The sequence below is a fragment of the Anastrepha obliqua genome, chromosome 2, assembly GCF_027943255.1.
Source record: "Anastrepha obliqua isolate idAnaObli1 chromosome 2, idAnaObli1_1.0, whole genome shotgun sequence".
In the NCBI taxonomy this organism is placed as follows: domain Eukaryota; kingdom Metazoa; phylum Arthropoda; class Insecta; order Diptera; family Tephritidae; genus Anastrepha; species Anastrepha obliqua.
The window spans coordinates 25,216,773-25,238,803 of NC_072893.1; the positions used below are offsets into that span (position 1 = coordinate 25,216,773).

Consider the following 22,031-nt stretch of genomic DNA (forward strand, 5'->3'; position numbering starts at 1 on the left):
TGTCTTCAATTCCCCATCACGAAATATCATTTACAGTGTCTCTGTAGCGCTCACCGTTGACCGAAATAATACTTCCAAAAACATTTTCGAAGAAAATTATACTAGTGATGGCTTCAAATGTGTGAGATGAAAATTGGCCACCCTCGGTGAAAAGTCATGCGTGTAGAGCTTGTTGGCAAAAAGTGTAGAGAAGTTAACATGGTAAGCATGCGCACATGGTCAGTGAAATCTAGGTGTTTTTCGAAGTAAAACTTCTTAGGCGTCGATGAACGAGCGAGAATGGAGAGTAAAATTTCAAGGCCATGCAACGTTTGGGCATTTTCGTTCCGCGAGAGAGAAAAAAGATATTACGTAGAGGAAAAGGAGAGAGAGAGCTATATACCTTATATATATCTTAGATACACTTTAGACTATTTTTCCTGAGTTTTTCCTGGTGGTTGCTAATTTCTAGTGAGAAATAACACTGCCTACTTTTTGGCGCTTGTTTGTTGGTGCAAACTTGTAGGAAATATATTTTTGGTGCCTACTTTGTGGTGTTATATTTCTTTGGTGCCTACTGTTTGGGGCATTTTTTGGTCTCAATTTTTTGGCGTTTTTTTGTGTGCCGACTTTTTGGCACTTATTTCCGTTTCCTAGCTAGTGATTGTGCGTACTATAAAGTGCTATCCATTTCGGTGTCGGATTTATTGGTATTGCCTTGCGGTAACTTTTGCCGTTGCTGCGGTCTTGGAATCGCTGCGTTTGTGCGGGTGATAAACGCTCGGAGTAGTGAGCGTTGTTGCCTCGGTTTGCGTCCGGCGTTTACCTACACCGGCCGATCCTTCTCCGTTTATTGTAAATTTTGTCTATTTGTATTCTCTGGAAATGTTGTGAATTTATTTAGTTTTAAATGCTTTCTCTCTCTCTCTCATTCTCTCTTGGGTCTCTCCCTCTTTCTTTGTCTGCCTTAAAAGTTTCACTTCTGTTATGTGTACACGCAATTTTTTTGTTATTTTGCTTTCATCGTATTCACAGTTACGTATTTTTATTCAAATGCACTTGGGCTCGCGCTCAACGAACTAAACGCCAAAGGAAATTATTTACTTAAATGTCAAAAACACGCAAGCAAAGACCGGAACAAAAGTCATCGTGCAAATTCACAAAGATTTTCGAAGACTTCATTAAAAGAAAATGTGCAAAAAACCTAGGATGAAAAATCATCGTGTAAATTGGCTCAATAGTATCACAGAATAGGTATCGAGTACCGATATACCCGTTATCGATACTTAGATCATATCAGTACTAACGCAACATTCCTAGTGGCTTGACAAACAGCTGTCACGCGCAACAAAAAAAAAAAAAACAACAAGTATGTACTACGAGTGCATTTAATTTTGGTACGACTTCATTTTAATTCATTTAAATATTTTTATAGTTCCACAATGAACGACAAACCAACAAAAGAAGTGAAGCAGTTAATTCACGAAATTAAACTCGGGTAAGTTGGTACTCTTATAAAAAGTGGGTATTCGTCTTTAAATCATTTACCCAACAAATTCCAGTAACGTGGAAGGTTCATACAACATAACAACAAAAACGTTGCAATTATTTAAGAAAATTATCAATGGCCAGGAATGGGCGCACGCACAGTAAGTCATACATACATTTATATTGAACACTAAACAAAATTCATGAATATCAACATTTTTTCTCTGCAATTAGAGAACTCATGAACATAGTGCGTGCGCAAGCATGCTTTCTCCAATCCGCAATGCCACAAGAGACTGTAACCGCCAATATTGCACGTCGCATACTGAAGTTGATACGCGAGGAGTTTGATTTACTTCAAGCAAAGGTATTCATATTTCAACTATTTCCTAGTGCCACTTTGTAGCTATGCGAATATCTCATTTACTTTTAGGTGAACAAATTCGCAGATGACCAAGGCTCCATGTCACTGCACAAACTCTTAACACAAACGAGCAGTGATGTTACGGTCGACTACACCGAACCGCAGCATTTGCTGCGCGATGCACTGCTGGATCACTTGCAAGAGATTGAAACTGAATTGGAGACAAGTTCAGAAAATATTTGTGCACAAGCAGAAGAGCACATACATTCCTCTGAGGTTATACTAACGTTAGGGCACTCGCGCAGTGTTGAGAGCTTTCTAAAACTTGCCGCCAAAAAACGCCAATTTCTTACTATAATTATAGCCGAGTGTGCGCCCGATTGCAGAGTATGTTGTTGCACACGTCTTTTTGCTTAGCTGTCGTCGTCATGACGCAATAATTATTAAACAATTTCACAATTTTAGGGTCATAATTTGGCAGCCAAGTTGGCAAGTGGAAATGTAGAGATTATCGTAATACCGGACTCCGCAATATTCGCAATGATGTCGCGTGTTAACAAAGTCATCATTGGTACACACAGCGTACTGGCCAATGGCGGTTTACGTGCTGCATGCGGTTCATACACGGTCGCGCTGGCAGCTAAACATTACTCAGTGCCGGTTATTGTACTCTCACCCATGTACAAGCTATCGCCCGTACATTTGTGTTCATACGAGCAGGACGCTTTCAATTTGGTAGGCTGTGCGGGCGATGTGATTGGCTACGATTCGTTAGCGTCGCACTCGGCTAAAGTCTATAGTCCCATATTTGATTATGTGCCTCCTGAGCTGGTAACATTATTTATTTCAAATATGTGAGTACAGAAATTAGGTATATACACAGTTTTTTTTTTTATACTACGCATTTTCTTTGTATCTTTCAGTGGCGGCCATGCTCCTTCGTATGTCTATCGACTATTGACTGAACTCTACAATCCGGAAGATTATGAGATTTAAAAGAACGAAACACCCACCCGTTAAACTACTAGCATAAGCATTACAAAATTTGCGACAAGAAAAAGTACCCGCAAGTAAAGTTTAAATAGTTAAAATAGAAAAAAGCTAGGAGAATAGAAAACGTGAAGAATAGCTGGCGTTACTTAAACACGCGTTTGTTGTAAAGAAAGACGCCGTTGCTTTATTGCTTCACAGTGTGCTATCGTTTGCGATTTTAAATACCTCGTTTCGCCGCGGCTTGTGTCTGCCAATCGTCTAATCCAATTACTGAAAGCCAACCGCAAAATTGTTGCTCACCAAGTATGCCTGTTTTCCCTCTGTTTCCGGTTGAATTTCGTATGGAAAGCGTACTTTGAAATTAGTTTGATCAACACCTTTTATTTTATCGGACTGCGTCTCAATACAAATGTCACATGTCAAACAATCACATTTTCTTTTAATTACTCTTCAAATACCAATAAAAAATTGTGCAGAACAGAGTGTACGGTTATTCTTAAGAAAACAGAAAACAGATTTTCGAATTTGCCCAATAAAATATAATACAACAAAAAAAACTATTTTTAAACAAAATATACCTACAAAAACAAATGTTTTCAAAAAAAAAATTTTAGTGTGAATTTGAGTTTGAAAAGAGAAAAGTGAATTTTAAATTATCGTAAAAAAGCTTAGCCACTGGCCAACGAAGTATAGTAAATTCAAAAAGAAAAAAAAGCTTCCACCAAAAGTGTGAGTCCAAGTCTAATTAGTGGTATCCAGAAATTCATTTGGCATAAATTACGTTGTAATATGGTGAATCATACAATCACGCAAATGTGTACATATGTATGTACGCGCTTATGCATTTGGCAATGAGACGTATGACGAAAGTGGGAGCTCAATTCGAAATTGTGTTGCGTACTAAAATTTTCTTGAAAATAAGGCATACGATTTTACAAAGTCTAAAATAAGAATTTATCTAAAACTAGTTTAGCTAATTAGGGCAATATGTGAAATGGCCGTTGCAGTCCGCATGAAAACGGAGACTTACAAAAAAGCAGAACATACGTGCCTTCTTCCGATAGAAGGTGGATCACGTCGGTTACTCCAGAAGTACTCCTTGTTGTTGTTGTAGCAGCATAAATGTGCGGGGAGTCCCATACATGTGCAGGAAATGCTGCCGGAGTGACCGTACTTGGCCGGATATAAATTCGGGTCATTGCGGTAGCGTAGAACTGAACGCCAGTAGTGCCCCTAAACGTATCTTATGCACATCGTAGGCGCTTACAACAAAAACAAAATCACTATAAGTTTCTTAAGGGGGTATTCTGGTCTAGACGCCTTAATTTTAGGCATTTTGAAAACTAAGAAAAAAAATTAAAAAAATTTTACTATCTTATGCACATCGTATGCGCTTACAACAAAAACAAAATCACTATAAGTTTCTTAAGGGGGTATTCTGGTCTAGACGCCTTAATTTTAGGTATTTTTAAAACTAAGATAAAAAAAATTAAAAAATTTTTACTATCTTATGCACATCGTATGCGCTTACAACAAAAACAACATCACTGTAAGTTTCTTAAGGGGGTATTCTGGTCTAGACGCCTTAATTTTAGGTATTTTTAAAACTAAGATAAAAATATGAAATTTTTTTGGTTTTTATTCCTGATGGAAAAGTATAAAAAAAAATTAATAAAAAAACAAAAACAAAAAAATCGTGAAATTACGGGCCGGCGAAGTGGGGGCTACATAAAAAACGGTGCTCCATGGTTGACATGATTCCAACTCTTGTAGTGCTCTAAAAAAAAAAAACAAATTCTTCATTAGTTAGGTTGTCGCTATTGGATTACGCCAAATCAAAGAAAAAAAAAAATTCACAAAATGGCGTCAGCTTGAAAACAAAAAAATTTTTACCCTCTTTTTTTACCTTTTCAAATTTAAAAAAATACTTCAAACTTAAATTTTTCAAAATCGGAGGCAGGCGCGATAGACAGAGGTATAATAAACAATTCTTCTCAAACTTCAAAGCGATCGGTCAAGTAGAACTTGAGATATCATGACGACCATCCCAAAAAAAAGTAGTTTTGAGAAAATCGTGTTTGAAGTTTGAGCAACAATTCCAATAGAATAACTTAGATCATAATATTTACTATTCACTCACTCTGGATATATGTATATATATTAGGGCGGGTCGATTTAAAAATCGCTCATTGCTCTGTGAAAATCGTATTCTAGGGATCAAAATAAGAAACTTTGCCGAAGGAACCATACCTCTAAAACGAATTCTGATGTCCCCCAATTTCAAAATATCACCATTTTTGGCCTTTACATGAAAAAATCAGCTAAATGGCTATGTTTTTTCTTTATTTATAATAATATCTATTTTTTCTCTTAACAAATTTATTTAGTCAGAACATATGTAAATGAAAAAATTAATTTAAGTGAGTTATGGAAAAGAAACTAAAAAGTTCGACCCAAATGGGGGGACATCAGAATTCGTTTTAGAGGTATGGTTCCTTCGGCAAAGTTTCTTATTTTGATCCCCCGATTTTCACAGAGCAATGGGCGATTTTTTTGCCTCCCCACAAATCGACCCGGCCTAATATATATTATATATATATATATTTCCAGGTATATATTATAGAAGTATAAAGTATATATATATATATGTATAGAATAAATAAAGGTTGCGTGGGATGCAAAAGATTTTCTGGAAAGAACGAGTCCTCAAGTCGTCCGGTAACATCTGCCGTTCATTGTGCGATTCGCTCCACTCGGCCGGCTTAGATGCCACGTCACAAAATGCGCTGTATCTCCGAAAATAATTCGAATTTTGAAAAATCCGTTGAAGGGCATATTTTTGAAGGTCTAAACTTTGAAAATATGCAAAAAAACAAAAATCGATTTTTTCATATTTCTAGACCAGAATACCTCCTTAACAGACTGCGAAGAAATTCCCATAAATTAATAGAAATTTTTTTGAAAGAATCAGGGAGAATTCCGCTTAGCTGCAGATGCACTTGAAATGTTAACAAAGGATATTTGCTTCTAAAAAAAAAAAACTTAACCCTCAGTTTAAAACCTTCGGTTGGGCACGTGTGTCTACCCTTTTTCCGTCCCATTCGAGTATCCTTTTTAAAAGGTTAAAGGACAAATTGATGGTAAATGAAATTTTAGGAAGCTGCTTGGAAGCTCCAGTCGTTAACTATAATAGAAATATGTTAAATTTACGCCCAAAGTCGAGAAAGTGTGGCCAGAACCGGGTGCCCAAAGGAAGGTTAATCCTTAATATACTAAGGTTAATAGCTTTAATATTTAGTTTTGATGAGCTAAAGCCGAAATGTGGTCCATCCAAGAACCTTAAAAATTTCGGTAAACAACTTAGAAAATCTCAGCTTCGCGGCTTGAAAATAAATGTTAGTTCTGCCAAAAGAATCGCTTTTGTAAAAATATTATTATTATTTATAGGAGATAGTTATATACAATATAACCCTAACTTAATTAGCGCACTGGCTACTAGGGTTTGTAAAAATAAATATGTATAGTTTGAAAAATAATCTAATAGTTTAAAATGAATCTCGACAAAAAAGCAAACAAACAAAAATCTTTTTGCACGTTTGATGAAAGAATTTCATATCATAAAAGGCGAAAATATCGAAAAACCCTGTAGTAAGTTCTCGTCTCTAAATAAAAATAAGAACATATTTTCTTTTAATGAAGTGGTGATGTTAGATACCGTTATGAATTGTTTACACTATATAGACCAAAGAAAAGGTGGTGGCAATTTCTGCATATTTATCGTAAAAACCAAATTGTTTGGATTTTGAAAATATTTTAGTAAACGAGCGAATGGTAGCTGGTCATTCGTTTAGTGTGTAAAAGGTGCGATAGTTAGTCGAAAGTATAATTCTTATTATACTAGAATAAATTTTATTGTGCAGCTAAAATAACGCTCGTGATGTGCCAAAAATCGAAAAAAATCTACCGAATCGAATAATCGCTGAAACGGCAATGGATAATTCTATACTTTATAGAAACAGTGGAAAAATTTATCAGAAAAAGGGGTACCAACGCAAAATGATTTCTGGGAAACATTTACTGTAATGCCACACGCTTTGAAATAAAACAAAGATGTAAAGGAGGGATAGAGGAGTGTATCCCCATCTTAAAACTGAAAACCGCACCCTTCGACCGGAGGTTTATAGTTTTTAGATAATTTATTTAAAGTTAAAGTTGTGTAATTAGGCGAAAAGTTGGTGTTGCCAGATGCCTCAAATAAGACCGAAGTTCGTATGCAGAGACGTTCACTGGAAGGATGTTTGTAGGTTAGGTTAGGTTATGGTGGTAGTCGGTCTGCACGACCAACTCCTTCGTGGCACCATTTTGTGACTCTTATGAAACGTAGTATTGATCCCAACCCCACGCCAGACAGCTCTGTAAGAGAATTGAAAAAGTATTTACCTAGACAACCTGCTCTAATTTTAGCTAGGGCTGGACAATTGCAGAGGAAGTGCTCAACTGTTTCTTCCTCTTCCTCATCTCTGTAACTTCTGCAATATTCATGGGAGAAAACTCCTAGTCTCGAGGTATGCCTGCCCAAATAGCCAGTGACCGGTTAAACAAGCCACGACTTCGAGATATTGTCTCTTGAGAGACTAAGCAATTCCTTTGTTCTTTTCTTGTTTATTTGCGGCCATAGTAGCCTAGCTGTCAGACACGTATCTTCATTTCTCCATGACTTATTGGCCTCTTGGATAATGTTATTTTTTATTATTAGTTTACTTGTGGCCATGGGTATTCCAATGGTACTTTTATCACTGAGTAGTTGAAGAGCAGTACCTTTTCTGGCTAGTTCATCAGCTTTACAGTTAAGGATGTTTGTAAATCTGTAGTATTTTTGCTTAAGTTTGAGAAACATTTTTGAAAATATAAACATGGTTTTTTATGGAAAAAAGTGTCGCAGGACGAAATTTTGAATAAAAAACGCGCGATTATTATATCTGTGTCAGAAAATGGGAACTGCGATTATTAAGGGGACAGATACCTGTAAACAGCCATAATTTCCCTGATTTTCAATAAAATTATTTGAAATGAAGAAGTCAATATATTTTTTTCAAAATTGGCATACAGTTTATTTGTACATTAAAATAATATAAACATTTTTATTTTTTATTTTAATCATTTAAACACAGGACTAGATTTTGCGAACTTGACGCACGAGTTGCTTTAAATCATGGACTGGCCTTCCGGCAAGATGCGTTTTAATAGTTCCCCACACATTTTCAATGGGGTTGGCGTCTGGGGGCTGGGAAGGCCAGTCCAATACTGTGACGACATTTTCTTGTTTCCAGGCCTTACAGAGTCGACTTTGGTTTTTTGGGTTATTATCCCCTTGCAAGATCCAATCATTGTTTCTTCCTGGAAACACCTTTTTCACCGACTTCAAAAGTAATTGATTGTAAATTTCAACCATTTTTTCGGCGTTCAAATTTTGGGTGAGGAGTTCATCCATCCGAAACGGTGCTCGGAGAAGCAACCCCAAACATTCACTTTCACTGGGTGTTTAACAGTGCGCTGTACGATTTTCGTATGGCTCGTTGGCCAAACTCGCTTAAGTAACCCAGGCCTAGAAAGTTGCTTCATTCGTGAAAACACCCTTACTTCAATCGCGATCCATGTTTTCGGTAGCCCAAGCCTTGCATTTCTCAATGTGTTTTTCTGAGAGCAGTGGTTTTGATGATGTGCGACGGTAGAATATGTTCGCCTCCTTCAGTCGACGTTCGATGGTGTTGTTACTTACATCGATTTCCTTTTTAGCAATAATCGTGTGTGCTTGGCGTAGTCACAAAAAAGGGTTCCGCTTAAAAAGTTGGGATCGTCCAACTTTATCCTGCTTTTTTGCCGTCACTCGCTTCAAGCCGCATTCGGAAGAGTCATCAACATTTTTGTACACCTTATACCGCTGATTCCACATCTAAACAAACTTTTTTGGATTTTTTAATTACTTCGAATGCGTGCATAAAAATACCGCCTCAAAACGCTTCGCGTACTTCGCACTCATTTTTGTTTGGTTGCGTTTACGGGAAAGTTTCGAACGACACTAACCTGAGTTAGCACTGGCGCCGTGGCCCTTAAGTGGGACTATTACGCAGCAAAAAGCAGAACGAAATATATCTTGAAGTTACAAGAAAAAAAACCGGTTCTTTTCTTCTGACACAGCTTGATATAAAAAGTATCACAAAATTAATAATAAAGTATTTAAAAAGCAAAAATTACTGTTTAGAAGTGTATTGTATTGCTGCGATAAGCTTTACAAAGGGGTCCTCGTGTTTTTTTTTTTTTTCGTGAAAAAAATAACTCAACTGATTTACCGATACCACCTTTAATAGATTCTCCTTGGGTTAGTCGAACCAGCAACATTGTAAAATATTTTCCAAATACATTTCATACAATAGAATGTTTGAACTAATAATTATCTGTGCGATATCAATCATAATAACCATTGTCCTACCAGAAATACCAAATTTTATGTTGGAATGTCACTAATAATTTTCCAAAACCGCCTCCCTTCCCACTCACTAGGCACGATTGCTTGGTACGACATGTAAAACAACAGTCAAATATTTTCAGTTGCTTCCTTCCAACATTTTTGCATGGAATGTAGTGACTTCCGTTAGACGAGGCCAACAGCCGGTCAAACTACCAACTCCCAACAGGTGGAGGTGGAAGTGCCACCCGGCATTTTGTTTACCTGCACTGCTATCTATCTACACACAATTTGGCTGTAATGGACAAGGCGATAATTCAACTGTTTGTCTTGCCACGCCGCAGACATAACAAATTCTATTGGGGTAGTTCAAATGAAATACTTAAAGGTGCCTATTTTGATTTCTTTGGCTTCGCTTGGAAATGTTGTGCGCAACTTCAGTGGCTCTTATGGTGTTGGTGCTACGAAGCTTTCGTCCTCTGCAATTAGTTTGTTTTGGTTGGTGCTTTCAAGCGGCTGGGCGTATTTTTTTGTGTCTCTGGTGCGTGTGGGTGGCCGTCTGTATACGACAAAGGCCGTACGTAGATATTTGTGCAAAATAGTCACGAAAGCTGGGCAATCAATTTTATGTGCAGAAATACGTTGTCTGTCGGATTAATTACAAATATGTGAGCCAATATAATTCACGGTAAGATCCATTGATTTCAGTTATGTAATCAATAAATTGTTTATGCGTTATATAGACGAGTCTTTACAGTCAGTTACATTATATGTGAACTTACGTGCATGTGTATGTAGGTGTGAATAATATTGACGGTATGAAATAGGTTTTCTGCTGGCAGTGTCTATTTGATTATTCCTAAGTAAATATGTACAGTCCGGTTCATTTGATTAGAGGCAATGATTTTTGTGGAAGAAAATGGAAAATAATAGAAATTACGGAAATAAAAGCAATCGTATTTGGTCTAGTAACACAAGGGTTTCTGATAATTCAAGTGAAGACTGTGCTTTGCTCGTAAATAAACCTGCAATAAAATATTATTCCATCTAACGGTTTTTCGCAGCAGTAAAACTTCAGCAGGAACCAGCATTAACACCGATAACAATGCCAGGCTTAAAATTTTTACGGAGAATCTCTCGTGCCAACAAGTGCTACTTTGAACTAAGTAGGCAGTAGAGTAGGAAAGTCCGTAAGTAGTAAAGTCCCTCGTCGAACAGAGCTAAACTTTTCAAGGCTCTCGTCATGCCCTTCCTATCATATAGCGCAGAAGCTTGGACGATAACAACATCCGATGAGGCGTCCCCTGGAGTGTTTGAGAGAAAGATTCTGCGGAAGATTTTTGGACTTTTGCACGTTGGTGAAGGCGAGTATCGTAGGCGATGGATGCTAAAGCTCCGGCTCAGAAAGTATTCGATGCGGTACGAGCTGGTGGTTGCAGAGGAAAAGGAAGGACTTGACATCACTTGGTGTTTCCAACTGGCGCCGGTTAGTACGAGAAAGAAACGACTGGCGCGCGTTGTTGAATTCAGCTAAAATCGCGTACACGGTTATTGCTCCATTCAAGCAGAAGAAGAAAACTTCAGCAGTTGTAATTCTGTGCTTGATTTATTGGTTCACTTGAATGAGAGGCACTCAGTTTGCCTACATTATTTGTGCATTAAAGCTATGGAAAGGGAACGTTTTTTTAAATATTCCTTGTTTTTGGTCGAAAACTTCTTAATTCTAATAAAATGGGAAAGCAGAAAGGTTTAGCAGATCGCGAAAAATGACAAATCGATATCTGGACCTTAGAGCGACTTTCAAATCGCCAAATTGGCAAAAAGTTTGGTCGAAGTCTAACAGTCTTATGGATCCTTACGTGAAAGAAGGGGCCCCCTATGGTAAGAACTACAAAGGCAGAACTGCGTTGGCTTTAACACCAAAGGAAACCCACAAAATCCTTAGGATTGCATCAAATTCCGCCCTTTCAACAGCAAAGATTAAAGAAATGGCGAATGTTACAGCCAACAAATTCCCTTTCGAAAGACTATTATAAAAATGCCACATCTGAAACATAAAAATTCACAAAAACAAAAAACATCTTTGGAAAAATTGCGCAAAGAACGTCGCTTCGACTTTGCAAGGGACCACATGACTTGGAGTTCTGTTACAAAAACAATCGCGGAGAATGGAAAAAGTAGTATTGAGTGAGGAAAAGAAGTTCAATCTGGATGCACCGAATGGATACAATTACTATTTCTATAACTTAGGAAAGAAGGAAAGGCACTTAAGTCGACATCACAGCCGTGAAGGTGGCGTTCTCGTATGGGACCAATATCGTACGTAGTAAGGCGCGTTCGAATTGAAAATTGTGGATTACAAAATGATGGGAAACAGCTATAAACCTCTGTTGAAATCACATTTTCCCGAGGTTCGTGAAACATTTGGACCTATTAATTGGAGCCTTCAACATGATAATATACCTGAACACACTTCAAATGCGGTCAAAACTTGGATTGCTTCCCAAAACGTTGAAACTTTAGCTTGAAGAAGAAGAACTGCCACTTTGGTTCTTTAAATCTACCCGACCTTCGAAGAAATCTGAGTAGATCTTGTGGTGCCAAGAAGCCAAGAGAGTAATTTCTTAAAACATCAACGACTAAGGCATCAAGCCTGATTCGAGCGAAGGCCGCGCAGACGCACAGAAATTGGTCTGCCATGTCATCCTCCTCTCCCCATGCTGGGCAGAGTGCACTGTCTGAGATGCCCACTTTTTCCATATGCTTCGTATGCGCTTAATTACAGGAGGATATGCAACAATCGATCAGACAAGACAGGTAACATCAGTCTATCTGCAGCCTCTCTTTGCCTGCTAAGCTCGCGCGTGGATTGAACCGTCGCTTTGACGGTTGCAGAAGGGAATGGCGGAACGGGCTCCGTGCCAAAGAAGTTGGCCTCCTGTCTAAGGCCATGAGCGCAGATTTGCTGTCGCTGCAGACACATACAAATTTGCCTCTCCACCTGTTTTCCACAACAAAGTTCAATGCTTCTTGAACAGCATTAACTTCCGCTTGAAACACAGATGCGCACCTTACAAGAGCAAAGTGTAGTTTTGTCTCGCTGGATTCCTGGGTCATGGAGCCATCCGGAGGTTACCAGAGGCTTGGCAGCCCCACATTGTATCTCTTTTCAAGAACGACTCCTGATGGCATGTATTCAAGGGGCATGGAGAGAATTCTTGAATCGAAGTCCATGCCTTCTCTGTTGTGCAATGGACGACAGGGGTAGTAGTACTGATTCCCATTGTGTTTCAGCCTGCGGATGGCTTTCAAGGCCTCTCCTTGTATGAAAACATCAAGTGGTGGGAGAGTAACTAGAGCATCTAATGCAGGACCTGAAGTAATCGGGAAAGCTCCTGTGCAACAGATCGAGAGAGAGGCTACTTATCCAGACCACTGAGGCATAGGTGATAATAAATCTTATAGCTGTGTAGATCCATAGGACCATGCTAGGAGAAAGATCTAGGTTTTCCCATAGACACCCTAGCAGAAGGCAGAAGGCTGTTAGAGCTTTGGATGTCTATGTTTCAACGTGTGACTTCCAAAGGAGCTTACTATCCATCCACTATTCAGTTGCTTTGTATCCTGGAACCCAGTAGATGGTAGTGGCTTGTTTCTCAGTTCCCTGCTCATCCATCCTGTTCCGGTATTGTCGTACGCAGTGTGAGTTTGTCATTTGTTTGTTTTGATGGCTGCTTGGCTGCCAATGTAAAATTTATCTATCACCGGTTAGCTATTATATAAGTTCCTATGGTTCCGCGAAGACACACAGGGCCACAACAAGCATCTTCGATTCGCTTCTGTCGGACGCCAGCCACTTGAGTTCGTTCCAACTTTTGTTTGTCCTTGCTTTTTCCATTTCTAAGGGTATTTTCCAGATTAGTGATGGCCTGTGTCTACATCAGCTACCTTGCAGACTCCAATCAATCGCATTACGGGTGATGCCGTTCAGATCGCTGCTTAAAATGTGACTAAGCTATTACCGAAAACAAAAACTGAAACAAAATGATTTTGAATTTGTCATTAGTTGGCAAGTTAACAAATGTTATTTTTTCTTAATAAAAAGTCAGAGGAGTTCGAAACAAAGGGAGCCGCAATCAAAGGCGCTGCTGAATGGCTATTCACACCGTCAAGAGAGTAAATATTTACTTCGATAGCTAAGAGGCAATTAGGGTCTTCGGGTCAAGGGTGGTACATTCGAAACTGGTCCAAATTCTTTGACATAAGGCTCATCTGAGTTCCCGGGCACAGCGACATTGCGGGAAATCGTGTGGCGGATGAGCTGGTGAGACAAAGGACATGTAAGGTGATTTCTCCGCGAAGGGAAGAGGAGTGGGATCCCCTTGACCACCTGCGGTCTGCTCCTAGAATGATGGGCTTGGCATCAACTCAACGAGCGCTGAGCAAGTACACAAAGTTGTAAGGGTGCGAGATCTTTCTGGCCACGTATGGATCGGGGGCGCTCGAGCGATTTTCTGAGGCTGACAAAATCTCAGCTCTTGAACTTCTTGGGTTTTCTCTCAGGACGCTATCCTCATGTTGTGAGGCTTGGAATTACCTCGAGTCATTTTTGTGTCAGCTGTATGGAGGTTTTGATGGAATCATCTCATCACTTTCTCCTTACCTGCCCTGCTCTCACGGGACTAAGATTTAAACATCTTGGTTCCTACTTCTTTTCTCCGTCTGTTGGTATAGCAGGACTTGATATGAAAAATCTGATGAACTTCATCGGCTTAAAACAATTAACAAAGCCGCAAATCAGTCACGTTCCAGTCTGGCACTCCTCAAGTAGCACTAAAGCGCCGTTTTGATACCATTATGAGACCTCCAACAGGCAGATATCTACAGCCAGCCAGAACTGTTGATATAATGGAGAAGATTGATGGGATTTAGGTTGACGCACTGCCCCAGGTTGTCGAGGAAAGGAGCACCCAGTGATCTTAATCGTCTAGCTGCCAAACCCGGACATTTACAGAGAAAGTACTCAACAGTCTTCTACTCTGAAAGGTCCTCACAGCTTCCGAAATGGGAGTTAAATGGTATCTATAGCTTTTTCGCCTGTGTGCCGATCGTCCAGTGACCGGTAAACACAGCTACGAGTTTGCAAATTGAATGGCAAGGAGTCCAAGGTGCTTAAGTATTATAGATAATTTGTGTGATAATGACAAATTTTTAATGTTATTGTCAGACTTTAAAAAGTTTTTATTCAGTTGGACAGTGTTACTAATAATTTTTTAATCGGCGTTCCAGAAATTTGGTAGTGGATTTCTTGTTGTGTCTTCCAGCAAAAAAATTACAGATATCTACAGATGACATCATCTTAATTTCATTTCCGAGGAAAAAATAAATACATAAATATCATTGTCGACCTTTGTTTAGATTACCCAACGCAATACGAAGATCTAATTAAGATTTCAACTGTCTGAAAGTCAGCCAATCCGTTATCTCTGACTTGCAGAAACTGAAAATAATTTTTATCTTAATCCATTTACTTACACAGCACGAAATCTAAGCATCCTACAATACTGATATTCACTGATATGAATTTGGTTCACGTGCCCATCTCGCTCCATTAAATTCATTCAGTGTCTCATTAATGCAAGCCTTGTTGACAGTAGGCGGGCGATAAACCACATTGTATGCCACTTTCTTTATGGTTAATAAACTGAGTATGATTTAGATGGCTGCAGTAGGTTTTAGTATCATAATAATGCAAATTCCATTACAAAATAATACTTTTTATATAAAACATATTTACAGTGAGACCATCTTTTGGAATTAGTAGACATTTTTCCTGTGAAGATCCTTGAGACATCCCACAAAAAGGCAAGCCAAAGAAGCAAATTGCCTAAGAAGTGAGTTTTGGGGGCAAAGCGTTACTAGGTACACTGATGGCAATTATGAACGAAAACGAGGATGAAAATTTCACATAAGACACGTCCAAAGTTCGCCGTACATAAGTGTGGATGTATTAGCCAAGGATGATAGATTACCAAGAATGATGGAATACGAGATTGCGCCTTCCGAATTCGTTGTGACGTCAGGCTCCGAGAATATGCAACCAAAAGCAGGTAGAATTACACAAACATGTAATTTCTCCTCCTTTTATTAGGTTATATCAGGTTAAAAATTATTGGCCAAGGAGTGCGCACACTTGGACGAAGAAATCGAGTTCATCCTTTGTGATACCATTGTAAAGGAAGTAGGGTGGAGGAAGACCGATAGGATGCAAAGAGGGGGCGGTGAGTGGTGGCGGTGTGGAGTGTGTGGATTATGAACTATGGCTGGGTGGCGGTTGCGTTAACCGCTTTATGCTGCTGATGAAGTTCATCAGATTTTTAATGTCAGTGGCGTAGCAAAGAAGTATGAGCCAAGCCAAGGTTCCTAAATCTTAGCTCCGCGAGAGGCTCTGAGGTTTGCCATTGCCTGCCGAGGGCCGATCTCTATTAGAAAAAGCTTTTTCTTCAATTTGGTGTTTCAGGGAGATTCGAACCTACGTTCTCTCCGAATTCCGAATAATTGACGAGTACACCCTTTTTGGATATTTGGTCGAGCTTCTTCTGCGTCTTGATGTTGTTCGACAACCTCACACCTCGCCGATAGTGTCCCGTGAGAATACCTATTAAGTTCGAGAACTAAGATTTTGTCAACCTCAGAAGATCGGTCGAGTGCCTCCAATCCACACATGGCCAAAAGGATTTCGCGACCTTACAAGTTTGAGTGCTTGCCCAGCGCTCGCTAAGTTGACGTGAAGCCCATAGTTCCAGGAGCAAACCGCAGGTGCTCAAGTGGATCCCACTCCTCTGCCTTCGCGGGGAAATCACTTCACATGGCCCTTGTCTGGCCAGCTCATCCGCCTCATAGTTTCCCGCAATAACGCTGTGATCAGGAACCCAAATGAGTCTTATGTCAAAGAATTCAGACCAGTTTCTAATGCATCCATCATTGACTCGAGGGCCCTAACTGCCGCTTTTCTATTAGAGTAAATATTTCCTTTCTTGACAGTTAGTACGCATGTGAGTAGCCAATCAGCTGCTTCTTTAAACATCCTGCAGTGGTCCGGTAACATGCATTTGAGTCTGATGGGGAGCTCCTCACAGAATGCTTCTCTGCCAGCCTTTCCTTCCAACCGTGAACACGCATGGACCAGGCCCTGTTCCCAAGTGTAGCTCCTCGTTCACTGCTCCCTTGATGGAATGTGAGTGCAGAATGTTCCGCTTGGACTGAGCGAGTGTGTACATTGATTCGACGACAGTAGGATGAAACCAAAGTTTCTTAGGATACTTTAGTTTCCATAAGTGAGGTCGAGCATATAGCTCGAACGCTTCCATCTGATTGCGGTGCGTGCAGTGACAATTTTGCATCCAATGTCTATAGGTACCACATTTAACATTGCGTTAAACGCTAGAGTAGAGTAGTCTGAAGCGCTCCACTAGTTTCAATGAGTGCAGCCCTTTGAACTCTCTCCAGCTTGTGCACCGATGTCGTCTTCTCTAGTAAGTTCCACCAGACTATGACTCTATATAACATATTTGGCTTTATAATGGTATTATAGACCCAAAATACAACTCCAGGGGATAGATCCCATCTTTTGCCAACAACGTTATTGCATCCATACAAGGCGATAGCTGTCTTCCATTTTCTCTCCGTTTGTTCATTTGTTTTGTATTGTTAAGGAGCCCGACAGTAGACTTGTCGAAATCGCGTAAAATGAATTAACTGTTTTGGGAAGACGCCACCATCGGTTTTGAAGGCACCTTGTTTGACACGTATTCTTACGCTTTCCAATCAGTCGGTGCTCGGACGGCAACGAAGTAAATTGAGAAATGACTTGATTTGTTCTTATATCAGCAAGGAAATCTCAGTTTTGTCGTAAGCAAATCGCTGTCATAATCCCGGTTACGTCAGCCAATCAGCTGACTCCTTAAAAATCGCTGAGAGCCGGTTAACGGTCTGATGTTGGCCACACCTCTACATTCTGTACATCGTGTAGATGTAAAATAACAAAATAATTCTCACAAGAGAGAGTAAACGGAGGCCAATGGGGAAAAAGTGTTTGAACTGAGGAGCCAATGAGGAAGAATGCTTGAAAAAATGCTAATTTTTTTCGTGCTCGTATATGAACGGCCCTCGGCAGGTAATAGCAAACCTCCGAGTGTATTTCAGCTATGAAAAAGCTCCTCATAAACAAGGATTTGTCGCTCTTAATCGGCTTAAAACTCATTGCCTTATTTGGACGTCCACTCCGTTGTGGATTATCGGTGTCTCTACGATCACTATCGTTTTATTGTTGTTTATGATGGAGCGGAGTCCCCTTACCACTTTTCAAGCCATTGCTTCGCTTGAATGGTATTTTTCCCCATCCAAAAGCAGTGTAAAATTAAAACACGACATTCTTTCTGATCCTTTGTTTTGAAAATAACAAAAATAAAAAAGTGGCCTCACTCTTAGCACAATAGCTCACGAACTGTTGTCTGTTTAAGGTTAGTACTAATTGAAAAAGAGGTGAATGCAATAAAACTAGTGCCATCTATGTGTTAGGCCCGCGACTTTTCAACTCGGACATTTTATACCAAATTAACGGAAAAATTCATTTTTTCCTAAGCAAATTCAATGGTTATTTTAAAAGCATTGCGGGTAAGTTTAAACATTAAACAAAAACAAAAAAATTTATGTATATAGGAGACACATTTTTTTTGGCCACAGAACAAATTTAAGGATAGCATTAAGAAATTTTTTTGTTTTTGTTTTGGGCCTCCTAATGTATATCGTACATTTGTACCGTATCATTTTTGGAAGACGATGATTTTTCCAAGCGATCAATCAATATACTACGTACGATTGGCAACCGCTGGTGCATGCGGCTTACTCACCAGACTTGGCGCCTTCCGATTATCATTTGTTTGCGTCGATGGGCCACGCACTTTCCGAGCAGCGCTTCAATTCTCACGAAGAAGCCAAAAAATGGCTCGATGATTGATTTGGGGCCAAAGACGGCCAATTTTATGGCGCTGCATTCCCAAATTGCCTGAGGGATGGGAAAAATGTGTCGCTAGCGATGGCTATTATTTTGAAGATTAAATTTGTAACCATTTTTTGTTAATAAACGTTTGAAATTGAAAAAAAGTCTCATTTCATAAGTATCTACCTGGTAGGTTTCTCTTTCAAATAACTACCTTATTGCCCGTGAAGGGCAGAATATGTGATTATACCCCTCAGAGAGGTATAACGTCACACTGCTGCAGTTGTGTGAAAGAAATGTGAGAACCAGGTTGCAATAAGAAGAACAAATAGCACAAGTGTGACATTACACACACAACGAGTCTGTCAAATTGACTGACAGCGGAACAACGGTACGAGATGGGCGCCACTTTTGTGTGCTGTACTCTGTGCTATCTGTACCCACTTTGTTTTTCAATTGACTCATACATACGACTTGCCATAAATTATCTGAATTGACGTAATCTTGCACCACAGCTGAAAACAATTTGTTAGATAATTTCATTTTTAAGATGCTGTCGTCAAGTGTTACTTGTGAAGGCTGTTAAAAAAAGAATGTTGAAATAGAATGAAAATTTTACTCCCGTATTTAGAATCGTCAGCTTTGGAAAAGTATGCGTGTAACAGTAAAAAGCGTGAGAGTACTGGCAATTTAAAGCCAAATTGGTTGACAACTCGCCTGTGTAAATCTCAAGTTGGAGGTCTACATACAATAAAGCACCCAATTAAAGTTCTTCTCGTCGGAAAGTAAAAGTGAAAATTGTGTTTCTTTTAACTTTTTGGCAACTAAATTTGAAAAAACCTAACACTAATCAAGAACAAGTATGTCCTCAACAAGGTGAGCCACAACTTTGAGTTTTTAAATAGAAAAACTTATCACTACATATGCTTAGTCCTGCCATAAGTTCTGTTAAAAGTTAACTCCGTTACAGATTTGAAATTATAATACTTTTTTTAATGAAGTTAGTATTATTTAATCATATAAATATCATAAAAAGTTTAAAATTTCTTTCAAAATGCTCACCATTCGCTTTTACACAAGCCTTCAAGCCTTCAAACGATTAGTCTATTCAGCTCTTTCAGCACGCACGGTTTCCATGTATGTTGACGTCGCTACTTCAACCAAAGATTGTTTGACACTCTCCAAATTTCTGTGAGGTCGTCGACTGGCCATGTTCTCCAATTCTGACCACAAACTGTAGTCCAATGGATTCAGATCTGGACTTCCAAACGCCCAATGTTCTGCGGCAATGAACCCAGGAATATGGTTTTTTAGCCACTGCTGGGCCGTTTTTGCCTTATGATCTGGAGCGGAATCTTGCTGTAAGATCCAACGCTCTCCATTGAAGTGAGTACTGCTCAACTGCTTCACCATGCCTACTAAGACATCATCCTGGTACACTTTTGCCCCGGTCTTAGCCCCTTTTTCGCAGAATTGAAGAGATGTAACGCCTTTACAAGACACTCCCCACCATACCATTACGAAGGCTGGATGGTGGCCACGCTGAACCCTTGGAGCAACATTTTTTGCATCTTTAGAAATTTTAGCATAGATTTTGTCGTTCTGTTGATTAAAAACTTCTTCAACACTGAAAATTTTCTCATCTGTGTGAAAGATATTTTCATGGCCGTTGACCGCGTGCCACCGAAGAAGCTGTTTGTTTGCATATGTCGAGTCTAATTTTCTTCAAGCGCGTTGTTAAAACATGGCCAGTTGAGCGACGGAAGGCTTTCATGTGGATTATATCTCTAATTAGTCTTGACATGGATCTGGTCGATACATTCATTTCCCTGGGCATGATTTTCCGCTTTGCAAGGGAATTTCTGTGAATTCTTTCTGAAACGGCTTTTATGGCAACTGGTTCGAACCACGCGTGAACGACCACGTCTCTTTCTGTCTGTCACTACAGACTTTTGGGGAAAACGATTGCTCGGGCGGTAAACAAACTTTCTCGGAATCCTAAGTTTTTTTTAGCAATTTGTAATCCAATCACTGCAATTTGATCATTCAATAGCTCCCCACCCCATTGTTAACATGCGAAATTTGCCACGAAACTGAGTAAAAATTATGAGTAGACAATGCATATGAACAAAACTAAAAATAACGGAACTTTTTTCTGTGAATTTGTTCTCGCCGTATGCATTGTAAAGTTTGTCACAGAATTTTTGGCAAGACTAAGTACAGTTATACAGTACATGGGTACATCATTATGACCTGAAAGCTAAAGTCCAGTAATTCCAATTGCAGCGGCAAGAAGAGTCAAGCCCGAGAAAATCACACCAAGACGAAAAACTGAAGATGATAGATTTACAAGATTGCTCTTTATCACCATAGTTAAAGAGCAATCTTTTAAAAACGAAAATTGTGAATGGATCGGGAGATTCGGCAGCCGAACTCTGCACGATCATTTCACATCCACTCACACACTCGTCCAATCAGTCGTTGCTCAGATGGCAACGAAGTGTCATTGGTTGATTGTTTTTTCGTATATCACCAACACAATCTCAGTGTTTTTGTAAACACATCCCAAATCAAGAATGATAGAATTCATGGTTGCGCCTTCTGAATTCGCCGTGTCGCAAGAATCCATCAATAAACAAACAAAAGGAGGAGGAATTACTTGTTTGTGAAGAAGACGAGTAGACGAAAGCAATGGAAACAACCAAGTACAAGAAATTATTCACGCACACACAAACACTCTTGCCACGGCGTCTTCCGCATAAAAACGGAAACAAACTGCATTTGGAGACTTTATATTAATTTTGTTAAAACATCACATATATATTAGTTAATTTAGTTTAAATCTCACAAATCACAAAATTACCAAGCCATTCACAAATTTTCAGAAATATGCAATTTCTCCACCTTTTGTTTGTTTTGTATTGGAAAGGGAGCTAACGTCAGACTTGTCAAAATCGCTAAAAATAAAGTAACTGTTCCGCCTAGATCCCAAGTGACATCAGCCCACTGATTCTGTCAAATTCGCTCAGAGCCGAATAACGGTTGGTTAAATAGCTCAACGCAAACGTGTTTCATAGTAACTACCGAAGGAAAAGTCGCGCAAAGACGGAGTTTTTCTACGATTAAGAAAATAAGAGCGGCATCACTCAAAGAGCACGAGACTATAGCGAAAAGCACATATCAGTAGTACTTCGAGAATTGGAAAAAGCTCTAGCACAAGTGCAATAAATCTGGATTAACAGATGTTAATCAGGTTGGACTTGCTGCCAAATCGGTCACAAACTTTGGCCGCGGCCTTGTACCGAGCTTTGGCCTTCAGCTTCTCCTTATCGGGCTTGATCATTGGCCTGTTCTTGCTATCCGAAGCAGCACCATTGGACCCAGCTGGAGAACGCAGAAGAGGAAGATCAGCCGTATTTGTGCTCCCGACGCTTTCATGGTCCGAGTCTCCGTAGACAACGGCACCTCCGCGATGAAGAGCGTTATGCGAGTGTTTGCCAGTAGCATTGCGCCAACTGTAACCTGCTCCCGTTACAGTGGAAGTTTTGCCGCTTAAGTGAAAGTTCAGATTCATCTTTTTCGTACGATCACCTGCTCGACGAGGCGAGCGTAATGGTCTATGGTCAAACGGTTCACCACGGCAGCGCCCCATGCCGTGTTAGGAAGGCGCCGTTGAAATACAACCAGTCTGGTAAACCCCCTGGCTGCAAACCATCCAATGGGCACGGTGTCGCATAACA

At 39.7% G+C, this 22,031-nt stretch overlaps 2 protein-coding genes across 4 annotated transcripts in view; both read left to right on the forward strand.

The window, feature by feature from the left end:
- Positions 1-1,342: 1,342 nt before the first annotated feature.
- LOC129239083 (translation initiation factor eIF-2B subunit beta) lies at positions 1,343-3,306 on the forward strand. Its single transcript, XM_054874376.1, has 6 exons — positions 1,343-1,477; positions 1,542-1,628; positions 1,702-1,834; positions 1,901-2,218; positions 2,297-2,685; positions 2,755-3,306. Exons 1-6 carry the CDS (start codon positions 1,422-1,424, stop codon positions 2,825-2,827), a joined length of 1,056 nt encoding a protein of 351 aa, XP_054730351.1. The 5' UTR covers positions 1,343-1,421; the 3' UTR covers positions 2,828-3,306.
- A 118-nt stretch (positions 3,307-3,424) lies between these two features.
- Positions 3,425-22,031, forward strand: part of LOC129239082 (uncharacterized) — a 65,336-nt gene continuing 46,729 nt past the window's right edge. For all 3 annotated transcript variants that reach the window (XM_054874373.1, XM_054874371.1, XM_054874374.1), the window contains exon 1: positions 3,425-3,553. The gene's annotated coding sequence lies outside the window, so the exon portion shown is untranslated. The remainder of the gene's footprint in view (positions 3,554-22,031) is intronic.